Below are 26406 nucleotides of genomic sequence, written 5' to 3' on the forward strand. Positions count from 1 at the left end.
AGCCCATCAGATCAGGCACATGAGTGCCTCTTCCGTATCTATAGTGCAGAAGGCGCCAAATAGGACCTCTCCTACCTACATACGCATGACTGGCCGCAGGCTCCGCCAAACCGTAGGCACCCTTTGATCAACTCGATTTGTCGATTCCTCTACCACTGCATTTTGATGGCCACTGGAGAACCTGTCTCTTTTTATGCAGGCCTGGTGTGCCTTGTGAACAAGGAAAAATGGTCCCTGATAAGTGTCACACATGTGGCACGAAGCAATTCTGTCCTTATGTTTTTTATGGCAAGTTTAGTTACAAGAGTATGACAAGTTTAGTTGTGAAGCATGGCAACTTTCTGTTTGGATGATACGTTCAATTTTCTTTTCGGATGACAACTTTAGTGTAAAAAATGTCAGACGGTGTTACTTCGTGCCACACGTATGTCACTTATCATTTGAAAAAAAATAATGCTGGCGGATTATGCTATGCAGGTATAACACGCTGCTAGCTTTATTTATTGAGCTCTCAAGAGGAAAAGCATGCACTGGTGATCGGTCCGGGCCAGCTAGCCGATGACGGGGATCTTGGCGACGGGCGCGTCGGGCTCTTGCGAGTCATAGAAGACGCGTACACGGTCGGGGTTGTACTCTCCGGGCACCGGGGTGCCGTCCGGGATAACCTCCACCGTGACATCCGGCCTGTCGTGGCGGATCTTCCTCATGGCCGTCACCGCCGGGACGCCCACTAGAAACGGCCACTCCCCAGGACCGTTGGTGCCTCCGGATCTGCTCATCTTGATCCGCTCAGTTATGGCTGTGGATCCGTTCACCCACATACGTACTCCTATATATACATACGCTCCCTGAAGCGTCGTTGGATTTGCCGCCCGATCAACTTTGGTTGCCTCGTTTAGTCAGCTGAACTTTGCTTGTTTGTTCATGGGCTAGTTAATCCATCATTGGGTTCATCGTTTTACCTAGGTAGGACAAATTGAGCCATCGACAATCACGAGAGACTCGTGAAAAAGCGCATGATACCCTCCCCCCCCCCCCCCCCTCGCGCGGCCCCGCCGGCAGGCGACGGGCGAACCCCCTCGATCCCCACCTCTCCTCCAGCCCCCTTCTCGCCATTCTTCCCTACCGTCACCGCCGCCGTGGTCCGCCGGGCCCTGCGCAGGCCGGTTTTTTCCCGCGCGCGCGTAGGGGGCGCAAGGGCCTCTTGATGGCGGCGGTGCTGCTCGGCCGTCGGGGGTGTGGCTCGGTGGCACGGATTCCGCGGGCCTCAGGTGCCTTTGATGTGACGGCGCGACCGTTGGTCGCGGGGCGGCGTGGTGGTGTTGCGGATGCCCTAAGCCCATTGTCTCCTCTCCCGTCCTCCAGGTCTCGTGTCGGTGGCCTCAGTGAGACGCGAAGTTGGTTCGGTGATCGTGGTGGCACAGGCTGGTGGGCGGCAGGTTGGGCGGTACACTTGGATTGTCCGGGGTGGTGGTGGGTGTTTGGGTCGGGAGAAATCATTGGCGGCTCATTCGGCTCCGACGCGGCGACACCTGCAAGCGTCGCCGGGCCTTACTGAAGGGCGTCAGGTACACCCCTCCCCCACTGCCCTCCACGTACTGAGGGAAACATTAGGACTAGTCTGGGCAGCAGCGTCGTCGTCACATTCCTTCTTGAAAGTGTTGCTCGGTACGCGACGCTTCAGAGTGCTTGGAGTGCGGTGAAACTTCTTCGGAGGATGTAACGTTTGCGGGTCATCTTCGCTTGTTGATCTGCCGGTGTCGACATTTGTTTCTCTTTATTTCTCTCTCTTTTTTAGACTTATTTGTGCTACAGCCCCAACAAGCTGATTGTATCGGATAGCTGCTTTATAATATAAAACAGGGAAACCCCTTTTCATCATAATCATCAGAGACTATGCGAGTACGTCCATCGTATGTGCATGAATGTACCACGTGTGTACACTCGGTAACAATGGTTCAGGGCAAAAACACTTGAACAAACCTGTCCAACGAGTGATAAGACCGTGCCCAGAGGTAGCAACAGTGTTTGCTCACGGCACGCCTCGGTCGATGCCGGAAGACGGTGTAATTTTTCGAAGGATTTGCTGATAATTTCTTTATTTTGTAGAAAGTTCTTGTAAAGGCTGGTTTTATTTAATATATGTCCACCGGCATTTTTTTAAAAAGCCATTTGTTCTATTTCCCTGTGTTCAACTCAGTTGTGAATGGATCTTGCGTCATTGGCTCCGACTCCCTGTTGGCTGACCAGCAAGACTCCATCATCCTCTAGGGTGCACTCTAATCTCAAATGGAGACGAGACAACCCTCCCGTCCCTCCTCCCGTCCCACCCCCGTGCGGCGGCGCCGACCCGCACCGGGGAGCCCCCGCCCTCCTCCTACAGCCTCGCCCCTCCTCCGCTCCCCTCCGCCGCCGTCACCCGGGGCGTCATAGGGCAAAGCCTTTGTGCCGTGGTGGCGGCGGCGGTTTCTCCTCGGATCTTGAACTGGTTGGGAGGCGGCGCTCCTCTCCGGCCAGATCGGCGGCGGTGGCGCAGATCGGCGGTGATATAGTGGTGCGGCGGCGGCGGGGGAGGACGGCACCAGCAACGGCGGATCTGGCCTTGACTCATGTCGGGCTAATTCGTTGTGCTACCGATCTCAATCGCCGCCGGCGGGGCACTGCTCCTGAACTTGATCTGCAACACGAGGATGTTTGGGGTGCCGGCCCTAGGCTTGGTGGTGGTGGCCTTCTTCTTTGACGGAGTTGGTCGGCCGGCTGGCTGTGCTCGCATGGTCATGCAGTGACCGGCAGCTTGGCCGGTCGGCAGCGGCGGAACTTGGCCGGTGGCAACGCCAAAGTTCTGTCTGGATCCCGGGGCGGCGGCCCTGGAGGGTGGAGGCCGGTGAAGCTCGGGCTTCCCGCGGCGGCATGGCGTGGTGCAGTCCCTGTCCAAGGCGGGTCTATGACGGTGATTTGCTATGGGTTGGTTCGGATCAGAGACGGCGACGAGCGCGCGGGATCCTTCTCGGCGGCTCTCGCGGCTTGGCGAGGCGGGATGGGAGCCCTCCTCCTAGGCTCCAGTGGTGGCACACTCAGGCAGTGGCCGGTGCGCCAGGGGTCCCACAGTGGACTATTGTTGCGGTTGGTCGCCGGATCTAGGCGGCTGGATCTGGGGCTTTGAAGGCGGCCGAGACGGTGCACAGGTTGTTGGATGGATTTCTTGGGACGGATCAGGGTGAAAACCTGATCTTCGGTCGATGGTCGGAGCCAGTGATGACGATGCCCTTATCATCGTTTCCTTCATGAAGGCATCATCGAGGTGAAGATCCCAACTCCACTCAATACCTCCGGGGGAAACCCTAGATTAGCTGATCGGATGTTGGCGGCAATCATGTGTCGTAACCCCCTTGGGGGCGGCATTCTTGGAGGTGTACTCGGCTTCGCGGGACCAGCGGACGGCTTCTTTGGTGGAGCGGTGCTTCATCCATACATTGATGGCGACGGATCTGGACGGCGTGGCGCAGTGCAGATTCGGAGTTCGATGTGGGAGGATGGACTCGCGCAGGAGGACGACGCTGTCTTGCGTCGTGGTGGCGTCGATGGCTGAGAGACCTGGCACGGTAGATGCAACAGTACAACTCTGAAGATGGACTCGTGGCAGGTGGCTGCGGCGGCCCCATACCCGGCAGGCGTCCTGGTTGAGGAGTGCGCCGGACTGGTAGGTGCCCCATACCAGGCAGGCGTCCTGGTTGGGACCTCAGGTCTTAGATGTTTAGGTTTGGCTGCGATGTCTGTTTGGTATTAGGTCCAGACTATCAGCGCCCCTTCATCAATTGGATAGATGTAGCGACAGTTGTTGCTTAGACGGCGGCTTCAGTCTTACTATTGTATGACTTTGTAAGGTCTTGTGAGAATAATTAATAAAGTGGTCGCATGCATCACCCAGATGCAGAGGCCGGGGGTCATCCTTCTTTTCTAAAAGAAACTCTAATCTCAAATATTCGGCCAAATGAGAACCCCACCGTCGATGAAATCGTAAAAACCGCCATGATCCAATTCAGATGCAAGATCTTGTTGACCTTGTCTGGCGCCACTCCTTTGACTTGCAAACCTTGCAAGGATGTCGTATTTTGGCGGCAACATGAATGTTGAAACTTTGTCACACTGGGGACAAGAGCATGGTGTATTTGCACGTTGTGCCTCCCATACATCCGTAAGAATCATGTTACGGGCTGGAAATCAAAGGCATGTATATCTCTGCCCATGGTGCCAAGGCCATCATTCAGCACTACTTCTAAGCCACCCTGCTGGGTACTAACCCCACCCTACCCACCTTCCTCGCCAGTGACATCTACCTTTGCTGCCTCAGGGCATGTATAATGGTGCTATCTTAGGAGTGACACATAGGATAAATGATGAGGTGGAGGAGAGAGAGCTCGTAAGAAAAGGCTTGTCTTCTCTTATCTAAGAGAAGACAAGAGATGATCTCTTAGCACAATATGTCTCACCACGTTTTTAGGAATAGCTAGTTATTAAAGATAAGGCTAAAAAAGACCCATTGTAGACATCTTTTTTTGTCATCTCTAAATTACATGCAAGACTTAAGATAAGGTTGTCTTATCAACCATTGTACATGCCCTCATTAACATAGCCGCTCTGGACATCACCCAAGCAATGTCGATATAATCTCGTTTCACCTTAGAGGAGCTCACAAAAGGATATTTGCCATGTGTCCCGGGGCCTGGCGGGTACTCTTGAAGCACGCCAAGGGCGTAGTTGGTCATGTCCTCTTTGGATATTTGTTACTCTTGCTTGAAGATAAAATTGTATTGCACACGGTGATAGAGGCAGAGTTGGATGGAGGCATATGTCGCAACTAGGAGGCAAACATAGTGTTCCTCCTCTTGTTGCTTGAAGAACAAAATTGTGATAGACAAATACTTATTTTATATGTCTTGGACAATAACACCATTTTATAGGAGAATTCGGGTTAACAAAATATTATAATGCGACCATAAATAATGAACACAAAATATCGATGTTCACATTACAATATTGATCAATGTTGGAGATTTAATCACAAAAGATCAATGGTCACATTACAATTTTTTTTGACAAAAAATGGTCACATTACAAATTTTTTTGACAAAAAATGGTCACATTACAATAATTGTGCACGTAAGTCATAAACTTTCTTTGGCACCCCATCCCATCAATATGGTCAGCGGACATTACTTATTGATGGTGCTGGAATCATTCAAGTAAATGAAATTTCGAAGGATACCTAGCTGGCGTTAAAAGTCCCTGGTAAAGTCAAACATGTTGTATGGAAGGTACTGCGTGGACTAGTTCCATGTTACGGTGTGTTAACTAGTCGACATATTCCTGTTACTTGCCAATGCCTGATGTGCAAAATTGGTTTGGAGGATATACAACATTGCTTGTTCACTTGCACTAGATCGCTGGAAGTTTGGGCTGCTCTAGGCTTGGAGGAAGTCATTATGAAAGCTATGATGGAATATTGCTCGAGATCTGTTACTATGGAAATTTTAGAAAGAAACCACACAAACTGTGGGGACCTACCAATGGCGGAGCTGATTGTTGTCGCAGCGTGGTATATCTGGTGGCAACGGCACCAGGCTTGTGAAGGGTGAGACTATCCTATCGCCGGATCGTACAAGTGTTTCTATCAAAGTATTGGCCACAAACTTTATGAGAGCAGCGTGTCACAATTAACCTGTTCGAAAGCGTGACCACATGTGGAAGAGACCGCCTTAGGGTTTCATTAAAGTCAATGTGGACGCTGCATTTCATCATGACAGCCAATCAGGTGCCACGGGAGTTGTTGCACGTGATGATAAGGGGGATTTTCTGGCTGCAGCTAGCTGGTTTTTACCACATGTTAACAATGTTGATTGTGCAAAATTGAGTGCTATTTATAATGGGCTCTATCTGCAGCAAACGTTGGAGGTACCTGAGTGATTGTTGAATCATCTAGTACATTTGCGGTGCAAACCTTAAATCAGCACGAGGACTACTTCGGCCTTGAGTTGTGATAGTAAGGGAATGCCATAACCTTGCTAATGATTTTGGGACAGTTTCGTACGATCATTGCTTCCATGAAGCAAATGAGGTAGCAGATTCTCTAGCAAAACATTGCTTCAGCTCTAGAGCTTCCTCACTTTGAGATTTTACCCCTCCAGACTGTATTCCTCATATGCTTGTAAATGACCTATCTATTATTTGAGAAATAAAGTCATATTATTGTAAAAAAAGTATTTCCTGCAAGCAGAGCTGAACAAGATTGAACCAAAGAACCTGTGGCTATTGATAGATGAATCAACTACTATTCAAATTTCTTGATTATGTTAGTCCACGATCCAAGTCATGAATGCCACAACATCCTGTCCAGGCCTAGTGTGCATGACCCATCTGAATGCGCTTGCGTTGTTGCAGATCACTGGCCGCCGTACTGCCGGCCGCCCATCACGGTCACACGCACTTGTGCTTCTGCCAATAGGGTCTGTGAGAAGTTCGCTATGCACAAGAGAACTATACGTTCCCGCCGATGATGAGACAATGAGATAGAGGCGGATTAGGATCTAACTAGCAATCCGTGCATTGACAGTTCCATATTAGATAGTAGTATTTGATTCCATAACTTCACATGCATCACATACATTGCAACACGTGCATAACCTTGTAGGCGGCTCAAGGCATTTGACAAATATATTTATTATATAACCACTAGGAAGTAGGAACACATTCGCTAATGGTGCATGATACTAGTTCACGTACAACTGGGCAACACTGCGAAAAATGGTGCGCTACATATATACAACTTATATACACAGAGCTAGCATGCATTATTCAAAAGAGCAACATCCTAGTGTAATCCTCCAGGACGGGGAGCCTCTGCTCATTGTCATAGCCATACATGATGCTGACCATCCTTGCGAAGTTGAGAGACGCCCCAATGAAGCTAGGTGGTAGTGTGGACATTGTGTTAGAGAAGCATTCCCTGTTTAGATCCTCCCATTCACCCGCGATCATATCCAACATGTGCTTCTCCGCATCAGCATGAGGGTTTTCTCTCTGGTACAAATCCTTGTATGATCCGTCGAGCCCTTCTTGCAACTCATCCTGCATGGGACGAATAATTTCTTTTCAGATCAGCCTAATTTTGGGAATGTCAATTTGGATGCACACCACCAGAATATGGTACGAGTGTAAATATATTAGTATTACTAATCATATAGTCTTGTGTGATAAAATTCTTGATGTATTCTGACCTTTGCACTCCTCATGTCATCCCAGAGCCTCATGATCTTTGCAGGGCAGGATATGACCCTAAGTATGTGGTCATTGTTGTCCTCTGTTAAATCATGCCCTAGCATGAATAAAAGATGCATAAATAAAAGTGGTGCTCCTGAAGTGATGATGCCATTTCTTAGGTAGTCCTTTGATGTAGGGATCTGATTAGTGGATAGCCATTTTCCCTCGATCATGAATCCATCAAACAAAGATACCCACTGCAAGGAAAAAAATGCATGGATGCAATTAGTCAAACAAAGATGCCCACTCCAAGGAAGGCATGAATGCAATTCTTCCAGTGTTATTTTCTTATATTTTATTTTAATACAATTAGTTACAAGGTATATGGTGCAAAGAAATATGTGAGGTGGTACTATTAATATATTTAGTTGATTAGACAAATTAAACTAAAAAAATTGAAAAACCATTCAAGTAGACATACTGCTTTCTTGAGGTGATTGATAGGGTTAAATCCATGCTCTTTTCTGACCATATCGGCAATATCATTTGTGATGGTGTAAAGAGCCTTGTAACATGATATCATGTAACTCGGTAGTGACTCAGCAGCTGCAAGATCCCACCTGTCAAAATGTGCACTTTGTGTGTGAAACTTCTATAACAGTATATGTTATTATGCATATGGTCTCAACTAACCCATGAGTTTGGTTATACCATTAGCAAAAATATGTCATTTTGTGCATAAGTAGCTTTCAATATGCAATGCTTTATCTTTTTTGTATGAATATATATGAATAATTATAAAGCTACCAACATATGGAATTATTTCTCGTAACCTAATGTTTATGTTAGACCAGTCCTAACATCTCTATATTCATGATCTCTCAAAATTAAAGAATTTTTAATGTTCAATTGGACATATTTAAGATGTCATTTATTTATGTATTATACTTCATTCCTAAAGTGCAGTGTTGTTGTTTATTATGGGAACATCAATGCTCACATTTTGATCGCCTCATTAAAGAGAGAGAGCTCCTCTTGTGTGGCGACAAGATCAAAGATGTCATCCACAATGTAGACCATTGATATAACCTTTGTGGCCTCAACCCGATATCTAGAGAAGGATAAACCGTCGAGGATAGTCATGGACCACATGTACCATTTCAGAACTTGGTACCTTGCAGCTGGTATTTCTTGAGCCAGTCCCAGATCAATCCACCATCTGTGTGAAAATGAAGTTTTCATAGTAAAAAAGAACCACACCATTAATTGTGCGAATACATGACCAATGAAAAATATTAATCTATAAATTCCAAGTGAGTTCTCTCTTGTCAATAGGTAGGTGGACAAATTTCCAGAATAACTAATAATGGAAGGGGTGTAGTTTAATATGTTTATACCTCTTAACCTCTTGCATTTCCCTTTGATGCTGCAACTTCTTGATCTGAAATTCTGCAAGTGCTAGCGTCTCAATTGCAGTGTGCCTAGTAGGCAAGTTTTGGAGGTAACTCAGATGATGCCTAGCCTTGTATTGCATCAAGCTCACATGGTAGGGATGGTCCAGTGACTTCATGACATATCTCGCAAGGTTTGGCTCCAAATACTTAATTGCAAATTTAAGGTGCTTGCTTGAGAATTCCTTTGCCTTGTAGAGTGAAGCTTCTCCCATGTTGAGGTGTGACATGTCTTGCAAGCTCAGCAACCCTCTAAGGTCTTTGCTATGCCTAAGTTTGAAATCACCATTATTGTTTGTGAACTTCCGAAGAACATCGTCTGCCACGCCAAGAAGAAGGGGTGTTAGGCGCATGCCATAGATAATGAAAATAATACGTCTCACGAGAGGTGTTTCTATGCTCCACAAAGTACTGCTATTTTTTTAGAACTTGGCCACTCTAAGACTAATTTCTTATTAGCAAAATTATCGCATAATATCATCATAGACCAAATTGCACTCACGTTTCCCAACACATGTGTGTTTATATAACTCAACACACTAAACTAGTATTTTACTGACCTGCCGAAAAAGAATATCCAGCTTCTCTCATCAACCTTAAGGAAAGGGTTGCGTCAAGTAGATCATCACTATGGATGAGATTCACACACGAGTCCATTATGTTATCAATTTCATCGTGGAAATAGTGGTCAATGCAGAGGCGCTTGAGGTGATCAACCGTGCTCAACATTCCTTTTCTGATCTTCAGATGTTGATGAAGCAATGCTTGAACATTCGATAGGCTTTTCTATTATTGCACATAGAGCAAACTTCTTTTTAGCAAGAATAGAAAGTCTAGAGAAGTGCAATATATATCATATATTATTTGATTTCATTACTAGATGATATCATAGGAAAATCATGCATATAATGTAGGTTTATATTTTATTAACATAGTTTCAAAACTAACAATCAAACATAGAGATAAAAAATTATGCTCATTCCAGTGACGCAAGGATGGCAATTTAGTTGACACACACGGCAATTTTCTATTGAAAAAGGAACTGACGCATGAAGTTGCCACCTTGGCAACTAAAGTTGTCATCCTCGCATCACTAAACTTGCAAAATGTTCGATTTGCCATGTGCTCGTACCTGACATTCGGCGTTACCATATTCCTTTTTTTTTATATATGCTTTATCAAATTTAGAAAGCATGAATTTTTTGACTCGATTTATACGCCAGTTATTTAGGGACGGAGGAAGTATAATTAGCAAAAAAAAAAGAGAGGCAAATAAACATGCATGATAACTGCATTCAAAGTACGTGCTAATGTTGTGGTCCTATAAATATGTTTGTACCATAACAATATATACCTGGAAGTCAAAATCGTCGGACAGCTCATGGAACACCGGCTCCCGCCCGGGATATATCACCGTGGAAGGGCGAAATAAGCCACGGTTTTGGCCACTCCGGCCACCATTTCTGGCCACCGGCAAAGCGGGAAGGTGCAACGGCGCCGAGGATAAGGAGAAGCATACATGCGCAGCAGCCATCACTTGCTTGATTAATGTGACGTGTTACAGCTGATCGGCTGAGTAGGTTGATCGGCTGATTTTGTAGCGTGGATGATATGGGATGAACAAGAGTACGTAGCAGGCTGCTGCTTCTGCTATGTCTTGGGATGGATGGGGGATATGAGCAATGCATGCATGCCCTCCAGATTTATAGGGGGAGGGGAGGTTGAGCAATGCCGAGTGGCGAGCCATGTGGAAATTTTACTGAACGTCATGCATGCGCTAATCAAGTTTTGTTTTTCGTCTAGGGCTAGTGCACCATCCATTCTTTGTTTGGAGAGTGAACCATGCATGCACCACACACCATGCACCTTGCTCTGGACTCTGATGTCTAGTCTGGTCTTCGTTAGGAGACAAAAACCGCGACATCGTTCGTGCACACGGTTTCTCCATGCACTGCACCCGCAACTGGCAAGAGCCACACACGTAATAAGTACTCTATATATAGTACCTATATTTGTACGTCCTGCCACGTGAATGTCTCCATCTGACACCTGGGGAAATTAAAAGGGCCATCGAAAAGTCTGCCGATTGACCGGTTTTCCATCGGAAAAAGTCCATTTTAAACCTTAAACTTGTAGGGGTCGGACGAAATGAACCCTCAAGTCGAAATCCCGGTCGATTGCACCCTAAACTATACAATCCCGGTCTAAATCAAACCCTGACATTGTTTCAACTGGGATTCGTCTGGTGGGCCGGCCCGTTAGGGTTTTTTTTTCGTTCAAACACAAAAATTCCAAAGGGCGCATACCGGGGCAGATCCTATTTGACGCCTGCAGGCGTCAAAAGGACGTGGCTTCGCTGAAGCCTGCACACCCGACGCCTCATTTGGGCATCCCAGGGTCGCGATGATTTTTCTTCTTTTTCCTGTTTCTTTCCTTTCTTTTTTCTGTTTCTATTTCTTTTCTTTTCTTTTTCCTATTTTTATTTTTGTTTCTTTTTCGTGTATTATTACCAGTTCATTGCATATTTATGTTCAGCGTATATTTAAGAAAATGTTCAACATCTTTAAGAAAATGTTCATTGTGTATTTTAAAATTGTTCGACATATATTCACAAGAATGTTCAATGCATATTTAAACTTTGTTCAGTGTATATCACAAAAATATTCAATGTGTATTTAAATATTTGTTCAGCATATATAAAAAATATTCAATGTGTATTTAAATATTTGTTCAGCATATATAAAAAATGTTCAGGTGATGTAAGTTACTTCTTAAAGTCGGGCGCCCCTAATTTAACACTGGAAGACGGCAGGTCTGTTGGTTTGGAAGATGTATGCACTAGCGGCAGATCGCGAGTTCGAGCTTTACTCGTGAAACTATTTTCAAGCTAAATTTTTTCATGCGCCTGGATTTTTTAATATCCATTGAACATTTTCTTAATGTACGATGAACATTTTAAATTATACATAATGAACATTTTGGGAAAACTATGAATATACGTGTTGAACAATTTGCGAATATGCATTGGACATTTGTAATATACGTTGAACAATTTTCGAATACACATTAAAAATTTGTGTAATATACACTGAACAAATTTTAAAAACATAGGGTACAATTTATATTCATTGAGCAATTTTTAATATACAATGAACATTTTATAATGCATGATGAACTTTTTTGTAATATACCGTGAACATTCCTAAATATACAATGAACATTTTGTAACACTATAGGGAAAAAGAAACATTAAAAATAAAAAAATAAATCATAAAAAAGGAAAAAGGAAAAGATTATAAATATAAATATAAAAAATAAAAAGGAAAAGGAAAAGAAAACAAATAACAAACAAAAAAACTGAAGCAACAACGCGCAGCACGGGCTGCCGCGAACTAGGCCGGCCCACCTGCGGGCGTTTCCTCCCCAATCCCGATCATTCTTTGCCACATCAGCAATCCCTGTTTGGAAAATGACCCGAAGGTTTGATTTAGACCGGGATTGCAGAGTTCAGGGTGCAATCGACCGGGATTTCGATTTGAGGGTTTGTTTCGCCTGACCTCTACAAATTCAAGGTTTAAAATGGACTTTTTCCGTTTTCCATCGGTTGCTGCCTGTCAAGCTCACGACAATGTAGGTATGCCACATATTATAACCTACGTACTGAAACACTGCTGCCATTATCAACTTTGACCCCCAGCTGAACCATGCATGCACAGTAGCTAGCTACTAATAGAGCGGTCAAAAGACATTTACCCCACCTCCACCCCCGAAATGTAACGTGTGTGTACAATACAACGACTGGTACAGCTTCCATTGTCTGGTAAGTGACGCTTTCTCGAATTCTTGAGTCAAATTGTTACTTTTGGTTGTTACATACAAGAGCACTGTTCAGCAACGTAACATTGATGTTGAACGGAAGATAGACGCGAAAAATAGAAAAAGGGACACAAAGGATGGAGTCTTCACGGAGACGGGTGGCCCCGCAATGAGTCAAAGCTCTAGATCCAGTGCATCTCTCAGCACCTAAAAGAAAGTTTTTATTCAACACGAAATTGTATTTCTAGCCATTTATCGACCTGAAGTTAGCTTTCTTACAAATTTAGAAAAACACTCAGTTATGTCCATGTCACCCGCAAAAAAATTATGCTGTTGATGCATCTTTTAAGTTATTTCTCTTAGAAAGCAGCCTATAGGTATACGTAGAAGACAACCTACGTACTACTGAACCACTGCTGCCATTATCAACTTTGACCCCCAGCTGAACCATGCATGCACAGTAGCTAGCTACTAATAGAGCGGTCAAAAAGCATTTACCCCCCAAAATGTAACATGTGGGTGTACAACGACTGGTACAGCTGGCATTGTCTCGTGTGTAAGTGGCGCTTTCTCGAATTCTTGGGTCAAATTGTTATTATTTAAATTTGAAAAATTGTTATTATTTACTTTTGGTTTGTTACATAGAAAGAGGACTGTTCATCCACGTAAATTTGATGTTGAACAGTGGATAGACGGGAAAACTAGAGAAAGGGACAGAAATGGCGGAGTCTTCGCGGAGACTCATGACTCCACAATGCGTCAATGGCCCAGTGAATCCCTCAGCACTGCTTCATTACCAACCTACAGAAGGGTCTTTTTTTCAGAAGAGAGGCGTCACGCCTACAAAAGGGATTGATCAGCCCACTTAAGTGAATATACCATTTCACAACCTAAAAAATAAAGTTTTTCTTCGACGTGAATTCATATTTCTAGCTATTTATCGATCTGTATGTAGCTTTCTTACAGTTTTAGAAAAACACTTAATTATGTTTATGCTGTCCATGTCACCCGCAAAAATGTTATGACGTTGATGCATCTTTTACAGTCTTTCTCTTAGAAAGCAGCTTATAGCTAGAAGACATCCAGGTGGGTAGTATTTCACGCTCTCTCAACATTATGAAATAGTGGTACAAATATAGCACTAAGTTACACCACAAAAAGTCCCCATCGATATCTGGTAGCAGCATGCCACCAAACAAAGAGAATCTCGTATCAACGAGAGATTTTCCATATCTGAGGAAACAAACATGTAGAGGAGAGTGACCTTTGACTACGAGAAAACAAACACTAGTAGGTTCATGCTATTCGGTACTAACATTAACGACGAAGAATTTGTTACTTTTCCACACCTTTTCTACTTATACGTCATTGCATACGTTGGAAGTCAAAAAGAACATAAGAAAATGTGTACAGTAAACTGATAAAATTGTATACGTGGCGTAAAACTGCAAACGTAAAAATATGACATAAAATATAAATATAGACATTTTTTTTGTGGTTTTACATGGTTATGACTTGTATCTTGCATTTCTGATGCCGATTTTTCGTCAGGGGTCAGGATTTATGTAACTATTTGTATATTCTATATTTCTGATGCCGATTTTTCGTCAGGGGTCAGGATTTATGTAACTATTTGTATATTCTAAATGCAATGACACACCAAAATCATGGTTCGAAAATAACGTATTCCGGATCCTAAGCACTGAATAGCATTTGGTGTGCGTATGCGTTTGCTGCTATATTTTGTATCAGTTGATGGTGATCATGGGATAATGTGGAACTTCACCCTAAGAAACTTGAGTGACTTACTAGGGAATTTATGTCCAGATTTGGATTGTGTGCTGTCAGTAGACTTCATACTGCTGAAATCTTCTCATTGTAGCCTGTCGCACTTTTATAATCTGGCTACATTTTTTGTGACCATACATATTAAGTTTGTGATAAGTGCGTTGGTTATATACATTCTTGATACAGAGAGCGGAGACGATAAGAACTTCCTTCTAGAAATATATATCATGGGGTCGCTAGCTAGATGGTCCAAACGGATATTTCCCAGAAACCACAAATGTACACGACATTGACATCGAGTGATGTTTTTACTTTCTAGCTATTGACAAGCTGGCAATGCACTTGTGGATCTCAAGTTGTCGTCTGACGTATAGACATGAGAGACCGTGTGATGAAGTATCGTGACATATATACATGTATGGTCGTCATGCATGAAGTATCCGACTAGCTATGTACCACGTGTGAAAAGTATTATTTGGCTGGACACAACAAGAGTCGCTGCCTCAGCTATGTTGCTGTCTGGAGAGCCTGTTGGTTCAAGAAATTACTGCTGAGATTGGCTGCAGTTCGGTCAGTGACCTAGCTATCATCCCTTAGACTGGCTGGAGTGGAGCCATATTCAAGCTTCCTCTAGAAGCGAAAGCGCACTTCGCTGCACCGTCTGTGTTCTGACTGCAGATTGTACAGTTGTTATTTTACTTTGGGCCCCTGAATCTCCTCAGGTTTCACATTTGTGAGTCGAAGAAATTTCCTCTGGCGAATTTATATTGCATCAGTGTTTGTCTAGTGCACCATCCATTCTTTGTTTGGAGACACCATTCACCATGCTCTGAAGACTGAACTCTGATGTCTAGTCTGGTCGTCGTTACCAGACAAATACCGCGACATGCATCGTGCACACGGTTTCTTCCTGCACAGCACCCACAACTGGCAAGAGCCACACACGTAAGTACTCTATATACCTATATTTGGACGTTCTGCCACGTGAGCGTCTTGATCTGACACATGGAGAAATTAAAAGGGCCATCGAAAGGTCTGCAGATTGACCAGTTTTCCATCGGTTGCTGCCTGTCAAGCTCACGACAATGTACGTATGCCGCATAATATAACCTACGTATTGAACCACTGCCGGCATTACCAACGTGACCCCCAGCTGAACCATGCATGCACAGTAGCTAGCTACTAAGCACAAAAATCGCCCCCTGGGGGCGAGCCGGCGAGACACTAGGCGCTAGGGCGGTTTTTCGCCCAGTCACCGTCCCCAGCTCGCCCCCAGGCGCCGAAATTGGCCCACTTTGCAGCCCAATTTCGGCGAATAAACGGCCCATATGAGCGAGAATATGCCCATATTCGGCGTGGTTTCGCATTTATCGGCGTTCATTTATCAACATAATTATTCCTTATCACATATTTCATCACAGAAAAATCAAATACTTCAACAAAATAGTACAACAACAAATAGTTCAATACAAATTATATAGTTCAACAAATAAAAACTCGTATTTCATCACGCGGCGTCCCCCTTGAGCCTTCATAGGTGCTCAATCAGATCTTTCTGCAGTTGATGATGCACCTGTGGGTCTCGGATCTCTTGACGCATACTGAGATAGGCAGTCCAAGTTGCCGGTAGCTGGTGATCAACTTCGGCTAGAGGACCCTGCCTGTAGTATGGTTCAGTGTCAAACACTGGGTCTTCTTGCTCACTCTCGATGATCATGTTGTGCAAGATGACACAGCAAGTCATGATCTCCCACATTTGATCTTTTGACCATGTCTGAGCGGGGTACCGAACAACAGCGAATCGAGATTGGAGCACACCAAATGCCCGCTCGACATCCTTCCTGCAAGCCTCCTGAACCTTCGCAAACCAGGCATTCTTGCCTCCTGGCACAGGGTTTGAGATCGTCTTCACAAATGTCGACCATCTCGGATAGATGCAGTTAGCTAGATAGTACCCCTTATTGTATTGGTGCCCATTGATCTCGAAGTTCACCGGAGGAGAATGGCCCTCAACGAGCTTGGCAAAAACAGGAGAGCACTGCAACACGTTGATGTCATTGTGAGTTCCTGGCATACCAAAGAAGGAGTGCCAAATCCAGAGGTCCTGTGTGGCTACCGCCTCAAGCACCATACTGCAACCGCCTTTGGCGCCTTTGTACATCCCCTGCCAACCAAATGGGCAGTTCTTTCATTTCTAATGCATGCAGTCGATGCTTCCAAGCATCCCAGGAAATCCTCTTGCTGCATTCTGGGCTAGGATCCGAGCAGTGTCTTCCGTATTAGGTGCTCTCAAGTATTGTGGCCCAAACACTGTCACCACTGCCCGACAGAACTTATAGAAACACTCTATGCTGGTGGACTCGGCCATGCGCCCATAGTCGTCGAGTGAATCACTGGGAGCTCCATATGCAAGCATCCTCATCGCTGTCGTGCACTTCTGGATGGAGGTGAATCCAAGAGCGCCAGTGCAATCCATCTTGCACTTGAAGTAGTCGTCGAACTCCCGGATGGAATTCACAATCCTGAGGAAGAGCTTTCGGCTCATCCGATAACGGCGCCGAAATGTTCTCTCGCCATGAAGTGGAGCATCGGCGAAGTAGTCGGAGTAGAGCATGCAGTAGCCTTGCAGACGATGCCGGTTCTTTGCTTTCACCCGCCCCGGCGCCGAGCCACCTCGACGCGGCTTTTCATTGCTCGCCAGCAGCTGGGCGAGGGCGGCGAGCACCATCAGATGCTCTTCTTCCTGGACGTCGGCCGCGGCTTCCTCCTCCAGCAGCGCGGCGAGCTCTTCCTCCTCATCGGAGTCCATCGCCGAGTCAGTCAAAACGCCGAACACCTTGCGCTCGTGGGCGTGTACCCGCCGTTAAACCGCGCCTCCGCGGCCGGAAACGGCGGCCGGCACCGCCTAGTTCTGCGGGGAGGGGTTGCCGCGGCGAAGCGCTGCTATTTTCAGGCGGGAAATGGCTATCTAGGCAGAGTAGGCCGGCGACCGTCGCCGGGATACAGCTAGTGGTGGCCGAGGGCGCGGGGGGTGCGAGGCGAGTCGAGGAAGAAAAACTTGACTTTTCCCCTGTCGGTGTGGGCCAGGCGCGCTTTTCACTAGCGCCGGAGCCCCCAACGGCTCCCCAGCGCGCCGGGTTCGGCCTGTGACCGCCCGGCGGAAAAAAGGCCCGAACCGGCGATTTTCGGCGTCCTGGGGGCGCGACTGGGACGTTTTTTCGGCGCCGGCGCGAAAAAATCGCCTGGGGAGGCCTTCTTGGGGGCGCGGCTCGAGATGCCCTAATAGAACGGTCAAAAACCATTTACCCCCCTCCCGGCTCCCCAAATGTAACATGTGTGTGTACAACGACTGGTACAGCTGGCATTGTCTCGTGTGTAAGTGTCGCTTTCTGCAATTTCTGGATCAAATTGTTATTATTTACTTTTGGTTTGTTACATACAAAGAGTAATGTTCATGCGAACCAACTTGTGGTTGAGATGGTTAGGTGAACAGTGGTATCCCCAACCCACCAGGGTTCACATCCTGGTGCTCGCATTATTCCTGGATTTATTTCAGGATTTTCGGTGATGCGCTTTTAGTGGGAGGAGACGTTTCCGTCGATGACGAGGCGCCTATGGTGACTTCGTAAATCTCAAGATGATATGCCGGCTCAGTCTCTCGGAGGTGCTCATAGAGTAGGGTGTGCATGTGTGCGTTCATAGAGGTGGGCGTATGCGTGTGTATATGAGCGCTTGTGTCTGTACTAATGCTTAAAAAAAGAGTACTTTTTATCCACATAAATTTGATATTGAACGGAAGATAGACGACAGAAGTAGAAAAGGGACAGAAAGGTGGAGACTCTTCACGGAGACTTGATCATGGCTCCGCAGTGATTCAATGCTCAGTGGATCTCTCCGCACTGCTTCATTAGCAGCAGACTAAGGGCATCTACGGCCGGACGCCTCAAACCCGTCTTATATGCTTGGGTGGGTAGCCCGGTCACTGACCCGTCACGTTTTTTGACCAAATGGACGTCGCAAACGGGCCTCAAACGCACGGGTTAACCAACACCCCTCGTATCCAGGCTAAATATGGGGCGAATATGGGGCACCCGGGCACGCCCGTCACATCGGACCCGGCCCATTCTGGCTCACCCGATCCCACATATATTCATCCCCATCCGCTCGACGGAGCAAACGCTAACCACTTCACTTCACTCCCCTCCCCTTCCCTCCGCCACCCGAGCTCGTCTCCGGCAAGTTCCTGTCGTCTCCAGCATGGCAGGCAGCGGATCGGACTCCGACCACTCCGGATCCATCGACAAGGGTGTCATCCCGTGCGGGTTGGAGGAGGCAATGGCAATCCGCATTGCACTCCGCCGATCCCGGGAGGACCGACCGACGGACGGATCCGTCCGCCGCTACGCCATAGCGTCGGCTCACCGGGCGCTCGGGTCCTCTGGTACGGGATCCTTGTGGTCCTGGCTGAAACACCTCTCCTTCTCTATCACCGTTCGGGTAGAGTATGAGTCCCACCGGGAATGGGTGGCCCGCCGTGGGAAGGAGAGGATAAGGGCCTCTGAAGAGGAGGAAGCCATCCGCGCCCGCATTGTGAAGAAATGGCAGCAGAGAAACACGCGCGCCCTCGCCCTTGAGCAGAATCGGGTGGTCTATGCCATGACCGGACTGCCACCGAAGGTGGAGAAGGAAGACATCTACGGCGAGGACTAATCCGTCTTGATCCGATCTGCGTCTTCGACAGGTACTTTGGCGAGAAGGTCGGCAAGGGCAGCCGTGGGTGAACTCGACCATAGCCAAACATGCCAAATATTGGTAGTCCGATGGCATGTTAGTTAGTACTGATGGAGTAGCCGGACGATGTCTGTGCATCGATATAGTTGCATGAGTTTGTATGGATTTGATATACGGTAAGTGAGGTGTCCGGATGTGGACACCATTATTTAATGGGTGCCCGGTCAGTGCCCGCGGGCGTTTGAAGGGTCGGATTTGCCAAGTCAGACTGTAGATGCTCGAAAGAAGGGACTTTTTTTCATAGGAGAGGCGTCACACCTACAGAAGGGATTGATCAGCCCACTTAAGTGAATATTCCATTTTGCAACCTAAAAATTAAAGTTCTTCTTTGACGCGAATTTGTATTTCTAGCAATTTATCGAATCGTACGTACCTTTCTTATTTATTGATTTGGACATAGCTTTCTTATTTATCAATCTGCACGTAGCTTTCTTAGAGCACGGATGTAATTAACTTGTGTGACAAACATATTCACCAACATACGTATATATATCGTACGCCATCCCTTTTTCGTGTTAAGCGTTGTTGGCTTTGCCGCCCGATCAACTTTGTTTGCCTCGTGTAGTCAGTTGAACTTTGCTTGTTTGTTCATGGGTTAGTAGATTCGTCATTGGGTTCATCATTTGACCTAGGTAGGACAAATTGAACCATCCATAATCAGAGACTATGCGTACGTGCATCATCTGTGCATGCATGTATCATGTGTATAATCTCGGCAGCAATGGATCTTTTTTTTTGCGGGTGCAAAAACACTTGAACAAACCCTACCAATGAGTGATAAGACCGTGCCCGGAGGCGGCAACAATATTTACTCACGGTACGCCGTCGGTGGATGCAAAAGAAAGACCGTACTGATATTTTCAAGGAGTTGCTGGTAATTTCTTCATTTTGTAGATAGTTCTTTTAAGGACTGGTTTTCTTTAATATATGTCCATCGGCATTTTAAGAAAAAGCCATGGCATCTATTTCGCCGTGTGGATGGAGCTTGCGCCAGTGCCTCCATCTCCCTGTTGGCTGAGTAGCACGTGTCTATCATCCTCAAGTGTGCGCTCTGATCTCAAATATTCGGCCAAAGGTCAACGCCACCCTTGATGAAATCATAAAAACTGTCATGATCCTATTTAGATGCTAGATTTTGCTTACCTTGTTTGGTGCTCCTTTGACTTCATTTTGTTGGAAAACTTTTAATCTATTCATCATCAATCATGGCAGCACTGTGAACACTAAAAATAGTAAAAACTACATCCGGATCCATAGACTACATAGCGACGCCTACAAGGATTGAAGTGAGCTAAAGGCGCACCGCCGTTGTCACCCCTCTCTCGCTGGAGCCGGGAAAAACTTGTTTTAGTAAACAGTTGAGACGTTGTGCTAAGGCCCCATAGGACCAACACACCAGAATTACAACCACCACCGATGAAAATAAACGTAGATCGGAAGGATCTGACTTGAAGACACATAGAGATAGACGAGCGAAGATCGAATTCGATCAGATCCACCAAAGACAACCACTGACCGAATCTCGTGAGCTTCATCGAAAACATACCTCCACATGCCCTCCGACAACGCTAGTTGCAGCGCCGGGACGGGGGCTAGGCGGAGAACTTTATTCCATCTTCAGGGACCCCCCTCCTCGTCTTCCAGAGCAGGACACAAGCCCTAAACGAACACAAAGGACATCTAAAAACGGAGAAGGAGCCCTCCTACCGCAAGGACCGAGATACACCACGCCTCCATGGCCTAAGGTCATAGGAGACAAGGTAGACCTACGGCGCCACCGGCCGGAGGCAAGAAACCCTAGTCTGCCTGCCTCGCGAGAGCACACATGTGTCATTTGACTTCCATGCCTAGCAAGTGTGTCATGTTTTGGTGGCAACATGAACAATTTTTTTCCCATTGGGGATAAGAACGTGGTGTCACGTTGTGCCTCCTCCCACACATCCGCAAGAAGCATGTTACGGTGCTGGATATCGAAGGCATGCATGTCTCTGACCATGTTGCCAAGGCCATCATTCATCACTACCTCTAATCCACCCTGCTGGGCACTATCCCCACCCTACCCCCACCTTCCCCACTGGTGACATCTACCTTTGATGCCTCATTAACATAGTCACTCTGGACGTCGCCCAAGCAATGTCTGTATAATCTCGTTTCACCTTAGAGGAGCTCACAAAAAGGATATTTGCCATGTGGCCCAGGGCTGATGAGTTCGACCATGTTCTCTTAAAGCACGCCAAGGGCATAGTTGGCCATGTCCTCTGATGAAGTTTGTTACTCTTGCTTCAAGATAAAACTGTATCACACACGATGATAGAGGTAGAGTTGGATGGAGGCTTATGTTGCAACTAGGAGGCAACATAGAGTTCATCCTCTTGTTGCTTGAAGAACAAAATTGTGATAGACAAATAGTTGTTTTTACATGTCTTGGACAGTAACATCATTTTATAGGATAATCATGGTTAACAAATATTCTAATGTTATCTACTCATGTACACAAAAGAGCCATGCTTGGTACCCCCCCCCCCCAAAGAAAAGTATACAACTTATCGTGCAGATCAATGGTCGATATTACAACTTACCCCTCGGTTAAAAGGGCACTTTAGTCAATCTAATTTCATGGTGAGAAGGCTCGATTCGTAGTAAAAAGGCTCAACTCGCAGTCAACATTGCCTAGAATCAATGGCTATTAATACATGAATTAAGTACTACTACCTCCATCCTGGTTTATCAGTTCCCTTTGTATGTTGTGCCAAATTTTTGACTATAAATTTAACTTACAAAATATGAATGCATGTCACCAACCATTATAATGTTGAATTCGTATTAGAACATAGTTTCCAATTATATTATTTTTATGACATGCATTAGCATTTTGTTAGTTAAATTTAGAGTCAAAATTTGGTATAGAATAGAAAGGGGACTAATAAACCAGGAAGGAGGTAGTACTAATCATATTCGTTGATTATCTTAGCCCACGATCCAGGCCATGAATGGTACAATATCCTGGTAAGACCTAGTGAGCATGACCCGCCTGAATGGGCTTTCGTTGTTGCAGGTCGCTGGACGCCGTCCCGTCAGGCACCCATGACGGCCGCATGCACTTGTGCTTTCGTTGATAGGGCCAGTGAGAAATCTGCTGTGCACAAGAGAACTAGACATTTCTGCCGCTGTGCATTTCTAATATTATATGTGGACGACATATTGCTGATTGGAAATGATGTAGAATTTTTGGATAGCATAAAGGGATACTTGAATAAAAGTTTTTCAATAGAGATAGATCAAGATGCTTAATAGGACTTTCACAAAGCACATACCTTGACAAAGTTTTGAAGAAGTTCAAAATGGATTAGTCAATGAAAGGGTTCTTGCCTGTGTTGCAAGGTGTGAAATTGAGTCAGACTCAATGCCCGACCACTGCAGAAGATAGATAGAAACTGAAAGTCATTCCCTATGCCTCACCATAGGTTCTAACATGTATGCTATGCTGTGTACCATACCTGATGTGTGCCTTGCCATAAGTCTGGCAGGGAGGTACCAAAGTAATCCAGGAGTGGATCACTGGACAACGGTCAAGAACATCCTGAAGTACCTGAAAAGGACTAAGGATATGTTTCTCGATTATGGAGGTGACAAAGAGTTCGTGGTAAAGAGTTACGTCAATGCAAGTTTTGACACTAATCTAGATGACTCTAAGTCTGAATATGGATACATATTAAACATAGGAGCGATTAGCTAGAGTAGCTCCATGTAGAGCATTGTAGACATAGAAATTCACAAAATACATACGGATCTGAATGTGACAGACCCGTTGACTAAACTTCTCTCACAAGCAAAACATGATCACACCTTATTACTCTTTGGGTGTTAATCACATGGCTATGTGAACTTGATTATTGACTCTAGTAAACCCTTTGGGTGTTGGTCACATGGCGATGTGAACTATAGGTGTTAATCCATGTGAACTATGGGTGTTATTCACATGGCGATGTGAACTAGATTATTGACTCTAGTGCAAGTGGGAAACATTAGGAAATATGCCCTAGAGGCAATAATAAAGTTGTTATTTTATATTTCCTTATTTAGGATAAAGGTTAATTATTTATGCTAGAATTGTATTGACCGAAAACCTAAATACATGTGTGAATAGATAGACAAACACTGTGTCCCTAGTGAGCCTCTACTTGACTGCCTCGTTGATCAAAGATGGTTAAGGTTTCTTAACCATGGACATGGGTTGTCATTTTATAACGGGATCACATCATTAGGAGAATGATGTGATGGACAAGACCCATCCATTAGCTTAGCATATTGATCGTTCAGTTTTATTTCTATTGGTTTCTTCATGTCAAATACATATTCCTTCGACTGTGAGATTATGCAACTCCCGGATACCGGAGGAATGCCTTGTGTGCTATGAAACTTCACAATGTAACTAGGTGATTATAAAGATGCTCTACAGGTTCTCCGGAGGTGTTTGTTGAGTTGGCATAGATTGAAATTAGGATTTGTCACTCTGAGTATCGGAGAGGTATCTCTGGGCCCTCTCGGCAAAACACATCATAAGAAGCCTTGCAAGCAAAGTGACTAAAGAGTTAGTTGTAGGATGATGTATTAGGGAAGGAGTAAAGAGACTTGCCGGTAACGAGATTGAACTAGGTATGAAGATACCAATGATCGAATCTCGGGCAAGTAACATACCGATAGAGACAAAATGAATTACGTATGTTGTCATAACGGTTCGACCGATAAAGATCTTCGTAGAATATGTAGGAGCCAATATGAGCATCCGGGGTCCGCTATTGGTTATTGACCGGGGAGGTGTCTCGGTCATGTCTACATAGTTCTCGAACTCGTATGGTCCGCACGCTTAACGTTCGATGACGATTTAGTATTATATGAGTTACGTGATTTGGTGACCGAATGTTGTTCGGAGTCCCGGATGTGATCATGGAAATCACGAGGAGTCTCGAAATGGTCGAGAGGTAAAGATTGATATATAGGACAATAGTTTTCAGACACCGGAAGTTTTCCGGAGTGTATCAGGTATTTATCGGAGTACCAGAGGGGTTACCGGAACCCCCCGGGGGAATATATGGGCCATATGAGCCATAAGAGGGGAGCACACCAGCCCACAAGGGGTTGCGTACCCCCCTATGGAAGGAGGCCAAGTGGGAGAAGGGAAAGAGGGGGTTCGCCCCTCATCCCCCCGCCCCCGTCTCCTTCTCTCTTTCCCCTTCCCTTTTCCCCCTCCGGCAATTATGGAAGGGGGGAGGCCGAATTGGGAAAGACCCCAAGTAGGATTCGGCCTACTTGGGGGGCCCCCTAGCTGCCTTTCCTCCCCTCCCACCTATATATTTTGGGGAAGGGGGCGGCTAGAACACACAACATCAATTATTAGCCGTGTGCGGCGCCCCCCTCCATAGTTTACACCCCGGTCATTTCTCGCGGTGCTTAGGTGAAGCCCTACGCGGATCACTTCACCCCATCACCGTCACCACGCCGTCGTGCTGACGGAACTCATCTACTTCCTCCACATCTTGCTCGATCAAGAGGACAAGGGACGTCATCGAGCTGAACGTGTGCAGAACTCGGAGGTGCCATACGTTCAGTACTTGATCGGCCGAAGCTAGAAGAAGTTCGACTACATCAACCACTTTGTCAAACGCTTGCGCTTTCGGTTTACAAGGGTACGTAGACATACTCTCCCCCTCGTTGCTATGCATCTCCATGGATAGATCATTGCGTGTGCTTAGAATATTTATTGTTTTCCCATGCAATGATTCCCAACAGCGGGAGAGGAATGGCATCCTCACTCGGTGTTGCATCCTCCTGACACTACTAGAAAAAGGCCTACTAATGACGCACCACGTGGTGCGCCATTAGTATAGCACACGGTGCGCCATTAGTATCTGGTATACTAATGGCGCACCACATAGAAGTGCGCCATTGGTAACATATTTTTTTCAATTTTTTTTCAGATTTTTTTTTTAAAAAAAAATTCAATTTTTTTTCTTAATCTCAGATCAATATGCTTAATCTCAGGTCAAATCGAACTCCGTGGTCAAACTTCCCGAAAGGTCACCCATCCTCACACTACTCCAGCCCAAGCACGCTTAACTTCAGAGTTCTATCCAACCCCAGCAACAGCTCACTTCACAGCAATGAAAAAAATAGCGCGCTACAGCAAAATAGCGCCGACCTCAAAATATGCTATTAGCATGCTATATCGCGCTATAGCGTGCTATTATCGAGACATTGTACACTATATATATTTAGCGAGGCAATTCTCAATATGCTATAGCATGCTATTAGCGACGCTATAGCGCGCTATTTTTTCCAATGCTTCACAGGCACTTATTGATATATCTAGCATATCAATCCTATTATACCTTGTTGATGCCTAGGATTTTGTTCATGTTCATGACTATGATGAAATTTTGGAAAATACTTCAAACTTCCCGGTCATATTACGTATCATTTTTTGAAAAACAATTCAAAAAAAATTCAAAACCAATTTTTTTTGAAATTTTTTGAATTTTTTTGCCTCTAGATCTTGAAAGCCTCGTAACTTTTTTTCTGTTAGGTTTTTGGGGATTTTGAAAATGTTTAACGGGGTTTCCCCGGTTAAATTTGGATGTAACTTTTCGAGTAGATGACTTTTCATATAAAAAACTTTTTAATCCGAGTTCGTATGCAAAAGTTATGGCCATTTTACAAATTTTCAGAGAGATTTTGCAAATAAAGTCGAAATTCATATTTGTAAATTTTCCCAACAACTAGACCACATATTACATGGGAAACTTATTTTCTTTTATTTTTTTGACATTTCCATCATTTTCTTTTATTTTTTAAAACTGAAAAGGCGGTCCACAGGGGGGGTGCAGGGGGTGCATTCGGTGTTGGGCCAAGTTAGTAATGGCGCACCGTGGGGTGGTGCGCCATTACTAGTTTAACTAGTAATGGTGCACCACCCCACGGTGCGCCATTACTTGTTTTGATTTTTTTTTTGAAATCCTAGACTTGACACTGGCGCACCACCCCACAACTTTCCCGTGTGTTACCCACATACGTACGGTTATAACTTACGATTTCGTGTCTGTGCGAATCGACCTGTGGTTGGTAAGGACAATGGTATTCCTAGCCCACCAGGCTTTGAATTCTAGACTTGACACTGGTGCTTGCATTTTGCTGAATTTATTTAAGGCCTTTCGGCTATGTGCATTTAGTGGGAGAAGACGTTTTTGTCGACTATGAAGATGTCTGAGGCGAGTTCATCAATCTCAAAATGATGTGCCAGCTCAGT

The 26406-nt window shown here is 45.4% G+C and overlaps 1 protein-coding gene across 1 annotated transcript; it reads right to left on the minus strand.

The window, feature by feature from the left end:
• Window positions 1-6641: 6641 nt before the first annotated feature.
• LOC123133529 (S-(+)-linalool synthase, chloroplastic-like) lies at window positions 6642-10372 on the minus strand. Its single transcript, XM_044553004.1, has 7 exons — window positions 10063-10372; window positions 9269-9494; window positions 8655-9027; window positions 8258-8476; window positions 7739-7877; window positions 7275-7514; window positions 6642-7125 (listed from the first exon to the last, which is right to left on the minus strand). The coding sequence occupies exons 1-7, from the start codon at window positions 10240-10242 to the stop codon at window positions 6853-6855; spliced, it is 1650 nt and encodes a 549-aa protein (XP_044408939.1). The 5' UTR covers window positions 10243-10372; the 3' UTR covers window positions 6642-6852.
• Window positions 10373-26406: the final 16034 nt, after the last annotated feature.

This window comes from Triticum aestivum, chromosome 6B (assembly GCF_018294505.1).
Source record: "Triticum aestivum cultivar Chinese Spring chromosome 6B, IWGSC CS RefSeq v2.1, whole genome shotgun sequence".
NCBI lineage: Eukaryota > Viridiplantae > Streptophyta > Magnoliopsida > Poales > Poaceae > Triticum > Triticum aestivum.

Coding starts and splice junctions, on each gene's coding strand:
- LOC123133529 (XM_044553004.1), bottom strand. CDS start 10,242: ATGGCTGCTGCGCATGTATGCTTCTCCTTATCCTCGGCGCCGTTGCAC. Junction 9,495..10,062: donor CCGACGATTTTGACTTCCAG/GTATATATTGTT, acceptor GTGCAATAATAG/AAAAGCCTATCGAATGTTCA. Junction 9,028..9,268: donor TGGATATTCTTTTTCGGCAG/GTCAGTAAAATA, acceptor TTGGCGTGGCAG/ACGATGTTCTTCGGAAGTTC.